Source organism: Erinaceus europaeus, chromosome 4 (genome assembly GCF_950295315.1).
Source record: "Erinaceus europaeus chromosome 4, mEriEur2.1, whole genome shotgun sequence".
NCBI classification, from domain to species: domain Eukaryota; kingdom Metazoa; phylum Chordata; class Mammalia; order Eulipotyphla; family Erinaceidae; genus Erinaceus; species Erinaceus europaeus.
Window position 1 is genome coordinate 41,836,775 of NC_080165.1, and position 14,903 is coordinate 41,851,677.

Here is a 14,903-nt window from a genome sequence, read left to right on the forward strand (position 1 = left end):
CCATCATAAACTGTTCCATTAAAAAGTATCTCTTCCCCTCCTCCTCCCCTCTGTTACTGGTATCCTCTGCTTTACTTTCCCTCTTCATGAATGCCTATTAGGGGAAACTGTTACTAGTGCCATCCTGTAATATTTGCCTTTCTGATGGTGTGTTATTTCACTAAGCACGTTTTCAAGTTTTGCTCAAACCATAGTATGTATCAGAATTTCATTCTTTTGCAAGGCTGAACAATACTCCATTGTATGTATGTACTGCATTTTGCTTAAGCATTCATCGATCAAAGAAATCTCAGTTTTTTTCTAGCACTTGGCTACTGTGATAATGGTGGTATGACATCGGTGTTCTCATCTGTTGAAGTCACTAATCTTCATAGCTTCTGTAACTAGTTGAGTAAAATAGTATTTCTAGTTTTAAAACTTGAAGACTCACTAAGGTATCTTTCACAGGGACTGCACCATTTTACATTTCTACAAACAATGTTAGGGGATTACAAACTCTCTCATCCTTAATATTAATTATTTGATGTGTGTGTGTGTGTGTGTGTGTGTGTGTGTGTGTGTGTGTGTGTGTGTGTGTGTGTATGAGAGAGAGAGAGAGAATGCACATGACAGCAATCATTGAATGGATGTTAGGTGATATCACATCAGGATTGTGATCTGTATTTCCCTAGCTATTAATGATGTTGGACATCTAGTCAAGGTCTTCACACACTTTTCAATTGGTTTGTTAGCTTTTTGGTTGTTGAGTTGTAGTTCTTTCTTTCATTTTAATTTTTTGGGGGTCATCTCCAGGGATTCACTACTCTGGGAAAACCTTTTTTAGAAAAGAAGCATGAGAGACAGGGACCAGATGTTGGCTCACCCTGTGAAGCCCACACTTCACTGAGTAAGGACCCAGATTCAAGCCCCCAGGCCCCATCTGCATGGGAGAAGCTTCATGAGAAGTGGAGCAGTGCTCCAAGGGTCTTTCTTCCCCTCCTTCCCTTTGTATCTTTCTGTCTGTGATTTTCTGTCAGAAAAGAGAGATAAAGAAAAATCATGGCTACCAGCCACTAGGAATGGTGATGAGTTACATAAGCACTGAGCCTCAGCAATAACCCTAGTGGCAAAACAAACCAAAGAAAAAGTGAGATAGACAGAGAGAGAGAGACAGAAAGAGAGAGAGACAGAGAGAGACACAGAAAGAGAAAGACAGAACACCAGAGAGAAGAACACCGGAACATTAAAGTTTCTTCAGTGCAGTGGAACTGGATTCAAACTTGAGTTAAACACATAGCAAAATAGTACCCAAGTGAGTTGTTCACTGGCCCAGGAGTTCTTTATATATTTTGGATATTAGTTCATTTTAAATTGTTGTAGTTTATCTTTTTTGTTGTCTTTCTCTATTTTTTATTTGTTCACTATTATTACTTTTCTTTTACCAGAGCACTGCTCAGCTCTGGCTTATGGTGGTGTAAGGTATTGAACCTGGGACTTTGAAGCTTCACAAAAGTCTCTTTGCATAACCATTATGCTATCTACTCCCTGCCGTGTTCTTTTTGTTTTCTTGATAATGTACAAGCTTTCAATCCACCACCACCAGAGTTAGGGCCACATGCATGTGTGATTTCACCACTCCTGGGTCAACTTTTTCTTTCATTTAGATATACAGACAGAGAAGTAGTGACATAACAGCACTGAATTTCCTTCCAATATGACCATGTTACACTGGGACTTGAACATGGACCACATATATGGCAAGGCACATACTCTATCCTGTGAGATATTGCTCTAGTCACATAAGTTTGCAATTTTGATGACATCTAATTATCTAGATTCTTTTGCTGTCTGTAGTTTTGGTGTCACTAAGATTTTCCAGTAAGAGTTTTATAGTTTTTGCTCTTAAACTTATTTAATCCTTTATCCACCTTTGAGTTTGGCATTATTTTAACTGTTGTACCCTTGTTAAGTTTTGAAGTGGGGCCGTTTGTGACTTTTATCAACTTTATTGTTTTACAAGTTGTTTTTGAGGTCCTTTGTAGTTTCACATGTATTTGAGAGCTGGCTTTTCTATTTCTGCAAGATATGTTTAAATAAAAATTGATATGAACCTATAGCTTGCTTTGAGTAGTGATGATATTTTACAGTGTTAAGCTATCTATGAACATAGTATACCTTCCTATTTAGACATTTTAAAATTGCAGCATACATGCTTCTTGCTCCCTTGTTAAGCTTACCCCTTAGTATTAATTCTTTAAGTTGCTATCATAAAGGAAATTGCTTCCTGAATTTTATTAATTATTCATTGCTATAGAAACATAATTGATTCCTGGGTATTGATATAGCAAGATTCAATTTTGCTGGAACTGTTTATTAGCTTTATAGCTTTCTTCTGGTCTCCATGAAATTCTCTATGCATAGGCTCATTCCATTTAAAAATGTAATCGTACCTCTTCTTTTCCAATTTGTATGATTTGTGACCTACTCAAGGCAAGACTTTTTAATTTCCTGAACTGAAGAATAGAGTGGAGATGTAGTATCACTGGGCATGATAGTAGGGGGTTTTCTATATAGCTCTAACTATCCTTGAGAATTCCTGTGACAGTGAGTAACAGAGAGGTTTCTAGAAGAACATGTGTATAGTTTCTTCCTTCCTTCCTTCCCTGCCTCTGCTCAGTTATAGCTGCATACTTTCCCATATCCTATATTATTATTGGTTGATTTATTAAAGATTTATCTATTTTCAATGATTTTATTGAGGGTTTAATGGCTTACAGTATGGTTGGAGTCTGCAGAACACTTTCACCTCCAACTTAGGCCCTCCTTCCCCAATTCTTTTGCCAGTTCCAGTTTCACTTTGTGTTTTTCCCTTTCTGTCCTTGTTTCTTAAATTATATCTGTAAGTGAGATCATTTGGTATTTGCCCTTCCCTTATCTATTTGAGAGAGAGAAAGGGGGGGGGGGCTGAGGGAGGTGGGAGGGATGGATACAGAGAAAGAAAGAAAGAAAGAAAGAAAGAAAGAAAGAAAGAAAGAAAGGAAGGAAGGAAGGAAGGAAGAAAGAAAGAGACAGACAGAAGGGGAGGGGAAAGAGACTCCAGAGCATACTGCTCACCTCTGGCACATCAGGGTGCCAGGCACTGAGCCTAGGACACTGAAGCCTGAGGTATATAGCATTGTGCTCTAATAAGTGAATTATTACCCTACCCCCATGCCCTATATTTCTGCCCCACCAGATTTAAGTACATGCCACACTGGATCCCATTCTGTTTATTAACAAAGAAATGACTGTGTATGTCTCAAGAAACTCTTAGTCATAAGATTTGCCTGCTACATCAATTCCTTTTATTATGTGAGAGAACTCAGTTTATTTAATAATGGCCAATGATGTCAGGTAGAGATGAAAACATTTGCTGTAGACGACCAAAAATGTCAGAAAAGTGGCATAGTTTGTTTTAGATAAATCCTCTAGCTTCTGGAAATTTTCTGGGTGCTAAATAAGTGGGTGATTCCTCGTATGTCTCAATATGTTGCCAAGAGTCCTTTATTGGCAGGCTCTCCATATGCATTCTAAAAGGATTCAAGTTCCAAAAATAGAATTCTACATAAACTTTTCAGGAATACATCTGCTGTGAGAAATAAGATGTTTGCAGCATCCGGACTCCAAACAAAGAATAAAGAGGAAACATTTAAACATGTTTATTACAGATTGAAAATTCTTCCCACATAAGAAAAAGGTGACCAGAGCCTCTGTACAATTAGGTTCTGATGAAGATGGGAGATTTAAGGAAACTGCAACTGTTTGAATTTCTGGCTAAAAATAAGCCAAAAGAGGCTTAATTTAAAAGATATGCAATGGCAGCTGTTATTAGGCTTTAGGTCAAATAAGCAGTGGTTCCATCTTGAAGTGTAATGGGGTTGGCCTCATTAAAAAGTTGTAGCTGAAGAGGAGACAATGAGACCAGTATAAATTGTTGCCCTTTGAGAACAGCTATGGTCACTTTTCTGTTCATTGAAAATTCTAATTAGAAATGTATTCTTCGGAGATGCTTAATTTAGTTGTATTTTAATTATAGACTCTGACCAAAAAAGCACAAAGAAAAGCAAACAAAGCCAGGCCCACAGACATCCTCAGAGCACAGTCTTGATGCAGTCGTTGAAATTTCAGTGCCAGTCTGGAACTTGCTGAGACTCCTTGAGTTGTAGCAACTGGTGAACTCAGGTGATTCCCAAGCCTATTTCTGAATTCCTGTGAAGACAGAAACATAGAAGGAATACAACAAATGATGTTCAACACTTTAATGACTTGGAGAAAGCCTAAGCTTGTCAGGTAAAGGAAGGGACTACAAAAGTCGGGAACGGGCAAGAGACTGGCTCATTTAATGACAGCTTTTTTGGTCATTGCCAGCTCACCTCATCACCTGGGGCCCTAGTCATGGAATCCTTGGATTCCCCCATAGATTCAATGGCATAGATCTTGAATAGATCCCTCTCTCCACCATCACTGCTCACTTCCATCAGGAACATCATGATAAGCCTTCTTGTGGCATTCTTCAAGACCGGACCCACACTATGAACAGTCAGTTAGTGAACTCTCCCAAAGGAGGCTGGGTCAGCCTACTTTGCCACTCAAGGAAAACTGTTCCTGGAATGAGTGCAACCTAGAATGTTCCCAGCTGTGACCATGGACTGAACAAAAACAGATGGGGACTCAGAGGTCCCTGTGTAGGCTCCTGTGCTAAACATGATTATATATGGATGCATTCATAGTAGCATCCACAACATGGTGGCTGAAAGGTGTTATAGCATGTTTTCTTTATCCATTTTTTCATCAGTGGACATTTGTTCCCATGCCTTGGTTATGGTAAATAATGTATCAATAAATACAGGGGTATATATATTTTTTTAAGTTACTTTTTTTCATTTCCTTTGAATATTCAGAAGTAGAAATGCTAATTCCTATGGTAGTTTTAGTTTTGTTTTTTCAAGAAGCGTCCATACTGTTTTTAAATAGTGGCACATCAGTTAGTCTTTCCACCAATAGTGCACAGGGATTCTTTTTCTCTACTTCCTAGCAGGCACTGTTACTTCTTGATAAAGACATTAACAGATGAGCTAAGATCTCATTGTGGTTTGACCTGCATTTTCCTTAGTGACACTGAATGCCTTCTTATATACCTGTCAGTCATCTGTATATCTTCTTTAGACATGTTCAGACCCTTGGCCCACTTTTTAACTGCAATTTTTGGACTTTTTTTTTTTTTGCAGTTGAACTGTATGAGGTCCTTATTTGTTTTCAGTATTAACCACTTATCAGATATGCAAAAATACTCTCCTACTCCATAAACTCTTTTCATTTTAATGATGATATCTGTGCTGTGCAGAAACTTTTCAATTTGATGTAAGAAGGAATTATCACTTTTCTTTTTAACACAGGCACTCAAACATCTTCCAAGGGTCAGGTAGCCCCACAATGGGTATGTCAGTCACAGTTCCTTTCCTTGAAAAGGCAGCTCAGGACTAGTGGTAGTAAACTTGGTTGAGCACATACACTACCATGCACAAAGACCTGGTTTCCAGCTCTTAGTCTCCACCTGTAGGGGGGATAGAAAGCTTCACAAGTGGTGAAGCAACACTGCAAGTCAGTCCCTATCTATCTGTCTGTCTGTCTGTCTCTCCCTCCCCTCTCAATTTCTCTGTCCCTTCATAAGATGAAACAAAACTTTTTTTTTTAATTTTTAAAAAATACTTATTTATTTTTTTCCCTTTTGTTGCCCTTGTTTTTTTTAACATTGTTGTGGTTATTGATGTTGTTATTGTTGGATAGGACAGAGAGAAATCAAGAGAGGAAGAGAGGACAGAGAGGGGGAGAGAAAGATAGACACCTGCAGACCTGCTTCACTGCCTGTGAAGCGACTCCCCTGCAGGTGGGGAGCTGGGGACTCGACTGGGATCCTTACGCCAGTCCTTGTGCTTGGAGCCACGTGCGCTTAACCCACTGCACCACCGCCTGACTCCCAAAACAAATATATTTTTTAAAAAGATCAGAGTCATGGTTTTTAGAATATTTACAAATCATATGATAGAGGTAGACAGTGTGTAATGGCAGAATACATGAAAGGTAAAGCGAATACAAAGTGAAATCAAATCATAAATGCATCTTTAGTACACACATGTAGCAGGATGAAAAATGCCTGAGAAGAATGCCAATGAAGACATGACATTCAATGAACACACCCCGTAGGACAGAGCTTCTCAACCACGGTGCTAGTGCAGGTGGACTGCCCCCAACACTCAAGGAAACTTGCCAGGGTCTGAGTAACTAGAGGGACCCAATCTCACAAGCAGATCCCTTCATCTACCCTCTTGTATTATGTAGTCACTACCGACTTTTCTGTGTGCCAGACATGGAACTACTTGGAGTGCCATGCAGGGAGGACACATGAAGAACCAGGAGAAACACAACACATTATTATTTAAGGGCTATTCTCCCTCAAGTTTCTGAAGAGGTGTAGTAGGAGGGAAAAAATAAAGTGCCTAATCAAGGTAACTCTAGTGTTTCAGAGGATAATTTATAGTCCATTAGATAGAATTTTGACCTAATGCACAGGTCTAGAATAAGTATCTCCCTTGTTGAAACTCAAAGAATATTCTGAAAGCGGAAGGGAGCAGTGGCAGCAGAATATTGACAGGAGGAAGAAATGTGTATGAGGATGGAACAGGAGGAGACCTAGAAGCAGTGCAGAACAGGGCAAGTTTGTGGAAGGATAAGGGGTGCAAAATAGTTCTAGGAAAACACTTTACTCTCTCTCTCTCTCTCTCCCTAATTGCTCTGCTTTCATTTAAAAATCATTTTATCTTAATTTTATTTTGGAGACAGTAATTGAAAGAGATGGGAGATAAAGAGGGAAAGAGGTGAGAAAAACACCTGCAGCACTGTTTTATCACTTGTGAGGCTTCCCCCTCCAGGTGGGAATCAGGGGCTAGAACCCAGATCCTTGTGCAGTACAAAATTACTGGATGAACATGTATAAAAAGTGATTCTAGCAGGGATACAGGGCGGATTGAAAGAAGAGAAGAAAACAAGGACAGCAATTTATGGTGCTAGATGAACTGGATGATGATAACCTATGTTAATGAAGGTGCAGAAAGGAGGAAACAACAGCCTTCTGATGCAAGGTCAACAGGGTTTGAGTGCTGGTGAGTGGGTCATCTCAGGCACAAAGAATAGGAATGGGAAAATGGAAATAACTTTTACAACCCAGTTTCCACAGGCTAATATTTCTATGTGATAGATGTAGATAGATTCTTGCTTTGATTTGCTTCAAAGACTAATTGCAAAATTTAAAAACCTATTAACCATAAAAATAAACCTCTTAACCCAGTGGTAGTCAACACTGCCAAAAATTATTTTTGTACTCCTTTGCTATTTGGGCTGACACCATGCTTGATGGAGTTCTGCTATGAGTCCTCAATAAGGAGGCACACATTTGGACAGATAGAGTCCTCTTTCTTCTGGTAGCAGGGCAGTGACTGGAGCTCAGTGGGGCGCCAAAACCTGACTCAACCCAGGGAGACTGCTCTCTTGTGAGACTGGATTTCTGAGTGAGATTTCTGGGAGCTGGCAATATGCTGACTAGCTTTCATACTGATTGATTGAAAATAGCCTCAAGGTCTCAAGCATAGCACTTATACAGATATGACAACCTAGGGAGGGAAATGCATCCTTTCAGCAGAAACAATGAAAGTTATGTGAGTTCCTCAAAAGCAAGAATGTTGTCCAGTTCATCTCCAAATACTTGGAACCTATTCATTAAATTTAGAAATGAGTAAATGAATGAATGTGAGGTTGTGTTCCAAATGGAATATAGCCAATTGAAACATGTCCATCTATGTCTCTGGTGATCTGTTTACCCTGTGATATATTCAGGGCATTATTGTATATGGGCCTTCTTGCCTCTAGCTATTAAATCTCTTAAACCTTGTAAAATTGGTTTATAAGACCAAAGGAAGAGGCTTTTTTATTTATCCTAGGCCTGAGTTAAACATTTTTGAGTCACAGATGACTTTAAAAAGTTATTGAAGACTACAGACCATTCTCCAAAGAAAAAATGGAGGTACTTATGCACACATGCACACAGCTCTATTCACACTAGCACATATTACTTCAGAAAGTTCAGAAACAGTTTACCAGGAATGGACGCAGATATTATAGGATTTGAAGCTTGCTCTTTAAGGGGAAAAAATTAATACTAAATTAGGTTGGGGCTAGGTGGTGGTCCATCTGGTTAAGTGCACATATTATATGCACAAAGACCCGGGTTCGAGCCGCCAGTCCCTACTGCAGGGGGAAAGTTCTGCAAGTGGTGAAGCAGTGTTGAAGGTGTTTTTCTCCCTCTACATCATCCCCTTCCCTTTTGATTTCTGGCTGTCTCTATCTAATAAATGAATAAAGATTATATATATATACATATATGTACATATATGCATATGTATATATATATATATATGGAGAGGACCTTGCAAAGGGCTCCTCAAAATGAGAATTCCAAAAACTAAAGCTCTACTAGCCTCAGGAAAACATACACACACACACACACACATACACACACACACGTATGTATTATCTTTAGGGGAAAAAGAAGTATGGGGGGGGGGAGTTGAGCAGTAGTGCAGTGGGTTAAGCGCACGTGGCATGAAGCGCAAGGACCGGCCTGAAGATCCCAGTTGGAGCCCCCGGCTCCCCACCTGCAGGGAAGTCGCTTCACAGGTGGTGAAGCAGGTCTGCAGGTGTCTATCTCTCTCTCCTCCTCTCTGTCTTCCCCTCCTCTTTCTATTTCTCTCTGTCCCATCAAACAATGATGGTATCATCAACAACAATAATAACTACAACAGCAATAAAAAACAAGGGCAACAAAAGGGAAAATACATAAATGTTTGAAAATATTAAAAAAAAACTATTATTTAAAAAAAGTATCAGGGGTTCATTTTCACATTTGTCTTTCCTCTCAGCAGCATCAACTACTATCTTCTGCGCAATGTGTACATGCTTTCAGAAAGCACCGATCTGAGTCTCCAATAGACACTGGGCCTGGCACTGAGAAGGAAACCATGTTCACTAAATTTTCACTTTTCTACAAGTTTCTTAACAATACAGATTCACAAATTACACAGGTATAAATACCCTATCCCTATGCATTAATGCTTACCTATTCCTGTATTATCAGATTGTCAGGTAAACAGAACACTTTTAATCTCTGTATATAGTATATATATACTATATAAGATGATGGTATACAGCCTATCATATGCTCAATACATAGTGATACTACATAATTTAAATATAATATAGCATCATGGGTGAAAAAACTGTCATCAGAAAAGGAGAATAGTATATTAGTTTCATAGCAATACTTTAACAAATTTAGGGTCTCAGTACAAATTTACTCTCTTAAATTTTGGAAGATAGACATTCTAAGTCAATGTATTTCCAAGGCTGAATTCTTTCTGGTGACTCTAGAGGAGATTCTGTTTCCTTGATCTTTCTAGTTTGCAGAAGTTGCCTGCTTTCACTGGCATTTGGTCTTTTCTTCCTTGCTTCAAACTGATAGCACAGGCTTTTAAAAAAGATCTCTTATGAATCCACACTGGATCACTTAGAATAATTTTCTCATATCTTCACATTTCCTTTGTCATGTAAGCAGAACATTTACAAATTCTTGGAATTGGGATACAGGCATCTTGGAGCAGGGGCACAAAACTATGCCTATCATTCTTGCTATAGAGGCAATCCAATTACCCTTCACTATTACAACAAAAGTGTGCTCAGTTCAGGTAAAGACAAGGGAGCTGTCTTTAGAGAACATACTCCAACAGAAGATGCTTTATTTATTTTCAGTGAAAAGAGTTTGAGCGACTCCTTGGGAATTTAAGGCTGACTAACTAACTATGCTTCCTAGTGGAAGAAGATAAGGAGGAAGGGGGCTTCCAGGGTTCAGCTTCAGCTAATACCGTTTGTATTCCACCGAATTAACATAGACCTGCTGAGCCAGTTGTCTGTCTAGAAAATGGGCCTTGGAGTTATTCATATTCTTCCTATGTGGAGACCCACCAGTCAAAATTAGGGACCTAAGCAGACCTAAGTGGAAGTGCCCAATAGGTCAGTTATCTCTTAACAGATACTTGTATTTATACTCATTTTCCCACAATCTTTATTCATATATGTATACAGTTGCACATACCCTTTTCTTGGGAACTGGATGGCCTTGGCCTTCCAATGGAAGAAAATCATGTTGTACTATGCAGCTATCATGAACCCACCTTCTCTGACCCATCTTGGACAGAGCTAGAAGGAATTATGTTAAGTGAACTAAGTCAGAAAGATAAAGATGAGTATGGGATGATCCCACTCATCAATAGAAGTTGACTAAGAAGATCTGAAAGGGAAACTAAAAGCAGGACCTGATCAAATTGTAAGTAGGGCACCAAAGTAAAAACCCTGTGGTGAGGGGTAGACATGCAGCTTCCTGGGCCAGTGGGGGGTGGGAGTGGGTGGGAGGGATGGGTCTCAGTCTTTTGGTGGTGGGAATGGTGTTTATGTACACTCCTAGAAAAATGTAGACACATAAATCAGTAGTTAATTAATATGAGAGGGGGAAAATCAGTTGTATGTCTCAAAGTTTCTCAAAACACAAACTGAATCTTTTTAATATATAGGCTGTGTATTTGATATGCAGACTCTCTCAAAAGCCTAGACCAAGTAGATTAGAAGCATCCAATAGCACAGCTATATACAAGATACTGGATACCGTACAGCAAACCCTAACAAAAGGACTTTTCAAAGTTAACCCAATTACCAAATAATGTGATGATAACATTAACTATCGATTGTCTTTTTGAACCCTAAGACAGCAGGAACCTCACATCTCCACTATAGAGCCCCTACTTCCCCCAGGCCTGGAAACCTTGGATAGGGCCCACTTTCCCGTATGCGTCTCCCAATCCATACCAAATAATATTGCATCGCCGATCACAACCTAACCAACGCAACGATTGCCACCTCAACATGCTTCACCTCAGACTATGTCCAGAGACTTCACGTGTGGAATGACAACCCTCCAGCTTCATTACTCGGGTGAGACCTTTCCTTTTATAGTACACTCTAATTTCATCTCAGGTGGTTCACTTTCTAACAAAGTCCCATAACCTAGATATACACCAGTTTCTGTGAGAGAGAGCTTATGTTCACACGTATCCATAAACTACTGTAAAATATATACCTGAAAGCAGAAGTACACTAGAGTTTGCAGTGAGTACCCCCCTAACACTTCCTCTCCACTATTCCAATCTTTGGGTCCATGATTGCTCAACAATTTGTTTGGCTTCGTATGTTAACTCTCTTTTCAATCACCAGGTTCCAGATGCCACCAGGATGCTGGCCAGGCTTACCTGGATTGAAGACCCCACCAATGTGTCTTGGAGCACAGCTTCCCCAGAGACACACCCTACTAGGGAAAGAGAGAGGCAGACTGGGAGTATGGACCCACCAGTCAACGCTCATGTTCAGTGGGGAAGCAATTACAGAAGCCAGACCTTCTACCTTCTGCAACCCTCAATGACCCTGGGTCCATGCTCCCAGAGGGATGGAGAATAGGAAAGCTATCATGGGAGGGGATGGGATATGGTGATTGGGTGGTGGGAATTGTGTGGAGTTGTACCCCTCCTACCCTATGGTTTTGTTAATTAATCCTTTCTTAAATAAAATAAAAAAAGAAAAGAAAATCATGCTGTTCAGAGGTCTTGTCTGTAGCTTCCCCTTATCATCAAAATGTTTATAAATTGCAACAAGTAATGTAGTCACATGCCCATAAAGGTCCACCAAGAAAGGAGAAGGTCAGGTGCTATGTAAAAACACTAATCAGAAAAATCATTGTTCAGGAAACAGCATGTCTCCATCAGAACTCGTAAGTATTTTATATGCATTCTCTCGCTTAAACCTGCCAATCTCCCCAATGTAGTAGTTAACATGCATTAACTTCAAGTTCAAGCACTCCACCTTACAGATAAATAGATATAAACGAGGAAATATATGGGAGGTTTTAGTCATACTACAAATAGTCTTGGTAGTAATGTGTATTCAAATAAAATAAAAGGGCATTAGAACAACCAAAGCACTATGTAATTATTAAAGTGTCAAGTAGGATCCAGATTCCTATCACACAGTATTTGCTCATTGTACTTGCTACTACATTTCACAGATGTAATAGTGTTAATGCACATTTCCCTGGAGGTCATTCCAGGAGAGTGAGCCTTATAAAAGGCAGAGATGCTACTTGAATTGTAGTTTGGAGCCAAACTGAGAATAGCAAATTTGACCAGCAGATAACATAGCCCCGAGTTTTCTCTGAATATATACACGTTCGCACACATGTATATTTGATCTATGCACATTAGAACATGCTGCAAAATGTGCCTTGATGAGGAACAATTGGTCTGGTTCTGCTCAAATCAAAGATACCCCTTTAAGAGTTGCCAGCTGTCTTTCCACCTTGCAGTATGGCTTCTAAATGAATTCTTTTGTCCCTTAGACCTGCAGGTGCTACTAAGGCCTTGCATTTACATTCCACACGCCAGTTTCCGTCTTCAAACTGACAGACAACCCTGTCCTTGTGCTTCAAGTCATTATCAGATACCACAACTTACAGGGGATCAGGAGTTACAAGTTACCTTTCACCATTATTCTTTTAGTTACCACCCCCCCAAAAATTAGGAGTATCTTAATATCATATAATTAGGAGTATGTTTAATAATCTTCAACTCAGAGAAGTTAGTATTGTTTTTTTCAGTTCTTCAAGTCTAAGTGAAGAATATTTTAAGAACAGTCTATCAGAATCATGAGTACATGGGAGTCGGATGGTAGCACAGCAGGTTAAGCGCACATGGCACAAAGCACAAGAACCGGCATAAGGATCCCGGTTGGAGCCTCTGACTCCCCACCTGCAAGGGTGTCGCTTCACAGGCGGTGAAGCAGGTCCGCAGGTGTCTATCTTTCTCTCCTCCTCTCTCTCTTCCCCATCTCTCTCCATTTCTCTCTGTACTATCCAACAACAATGACATCAACAACAATGACATCAATGACAACAACAATAATAACTACAACAAGGGCAACAAAAGGGAATAAATAAATAAATATTTTTTAAAAAAAGGTTTAAAAAAGAGTCATGAGTACACTAGCATGTAACAGGGTCAAGGGATTAAACTTGGATCAACTACATCTTTTCATTTAATTTGGGAGAACATTCACATTTTAAAAACTCTGTCACAGAGGTACACAATGAGGGCAGAGTGCTGTCAGCCTTTCTTTTGGAAATCACTTTTGGACATCAGCAATTCTAAATTAGACATCATTCATATGTAATCTTCCCCTCACCCTCTCACTTCAAATGTATAATTGGTATCAGGTCATTAAATTGCAAAGAAAAAAATTGAACCTGAACATACACACAAAAAATTATCACTATAATCTTGATTTTAATCTTATTTTGATGACAGAAAAGTAAACACAAGCTTTGCTAATAAGGCTGGCATAAATTATTAAACTATTTTCATATGATCAAATGCATTTTAGATTATATTCTGAATATTTTTTGCCTTGGCATCCACCAAAGGGAAATGTCTGACATGCCGCTGCATGGTCCTAGTGACTTTACTCTTTCAGGATGTCCAAGTCTCTGATTTACACAAATGAAAGAGGGTGATCATCATATCAAAAACCAAAGCTTAGCATTTGTCCATCATATAATTATAACTTTCTATAAGACTGGGTTTCTTCTGATTCAAGAGAAATGAAAAACAACTCTTAAGCCATGACCTTCTTTTAGTGGTTTCAAAATATTTTTATGTGTTGATTTTTCTCATAACACAGAACCTGAAGTGAAAGCTATCAGGGAGGAAAAGAAAATGATTTTATAGTTCAAAACTGAAGAGAAATCAGAGCTTAGAATCACCTTTTTTTTTTTTCATCTGAGTTGAACATGTGGACTACATCAAAATCAAGTATGTGATCAATGCAAAGAAGTTATCTTTGCGTTATGCAGTGCACACATTATGCAGTACAGTGTACTTGCAAAAATATCTCCTTATTTTTCAGTTTGTTGTGCACATAAATTTATCTTTGTCCAAAAGCTATCTCTATCATAATTGCATTTTAATCCCCAAAATACAAATTTAAGAAAGTACTTCCAAATAGATGCACCTCTAAAATAAACTGCTGTATCAGTTCCCAATAGTAAAAATGATAGTCTGATTCCATTCTGATCGTCCAGTGTGGGCTTCTATCTATATACTGCCATCTTCTTAGTATCTTTCTTTTTATTTATTTTTGGCTACGGGGGTAATCACTGGTTCTCGATACGTGAAGGATGAATCCACCATTCCTGGCACCCATTTTTCCTTTTTCTTTTTTACTTTTTAAAGAACAAAATAGTTAAAAGAGCAGACAGAAACTGAGAGGAGAGGAGTAAAGAGGGAGAGAGAAAGAGAAACACCTATATATTTGCTTTACTGCTCAAGAAGTTTCCCTACTGCAGGTGGGGAGCAGGCGGTTTGAACCTGGGTCCTCACTCATGGAAACAAATGCCTTACACTTTACGTAGGGGCTTACTACACTTATCAGAGTAAGTGGTGAAGTGTAGGATAGAAGAACCAGATCTACTGATAAAATGAATAACACAAGGGTGGTCCGGGCGGTGGCACAGTGGATAAAACATCGGACTCTCAAGCATGAGGTCCTGAGTTCGATCCCTGGAAGTACATGTACCAGAAAGATGTCTGGTTATTTCTCTCTCCTCCTATCTTTCTCATTAGTAAATAAATAAAATGTTTTTTAAAAAAGAATTAATAACACAAGGTAAAATCTTTTCCAAC

General features: G+C 39.1%; 1 protein-coding gene across 1 annotated transcript in view; it reads right to left on the reverse strand.

The window, feature by feature from the left end:
- Nucleotides 1–3,664: 3,664 nt before the first annotated feature.
- CDKAL1 (CDK5 regulatory subunit associated protein 1 like 1) overlaps nt 3,665–14,903 on the reverse strand; it is a 603,322-nt gene continuing 592,083 nt past the window's right edge. The window contains exon 17 of the mRNA XM_060190801.1: nt 3,665–4,227. Coding sequence (XP_060046784.1) covers nt 4,045–4,227 — 183 coding nt within the window. The 3' untranslated portion in view covers nt 3,665–4,044. The remainder of the gene's footprint in view (nt 4,228–14,903) is intronic.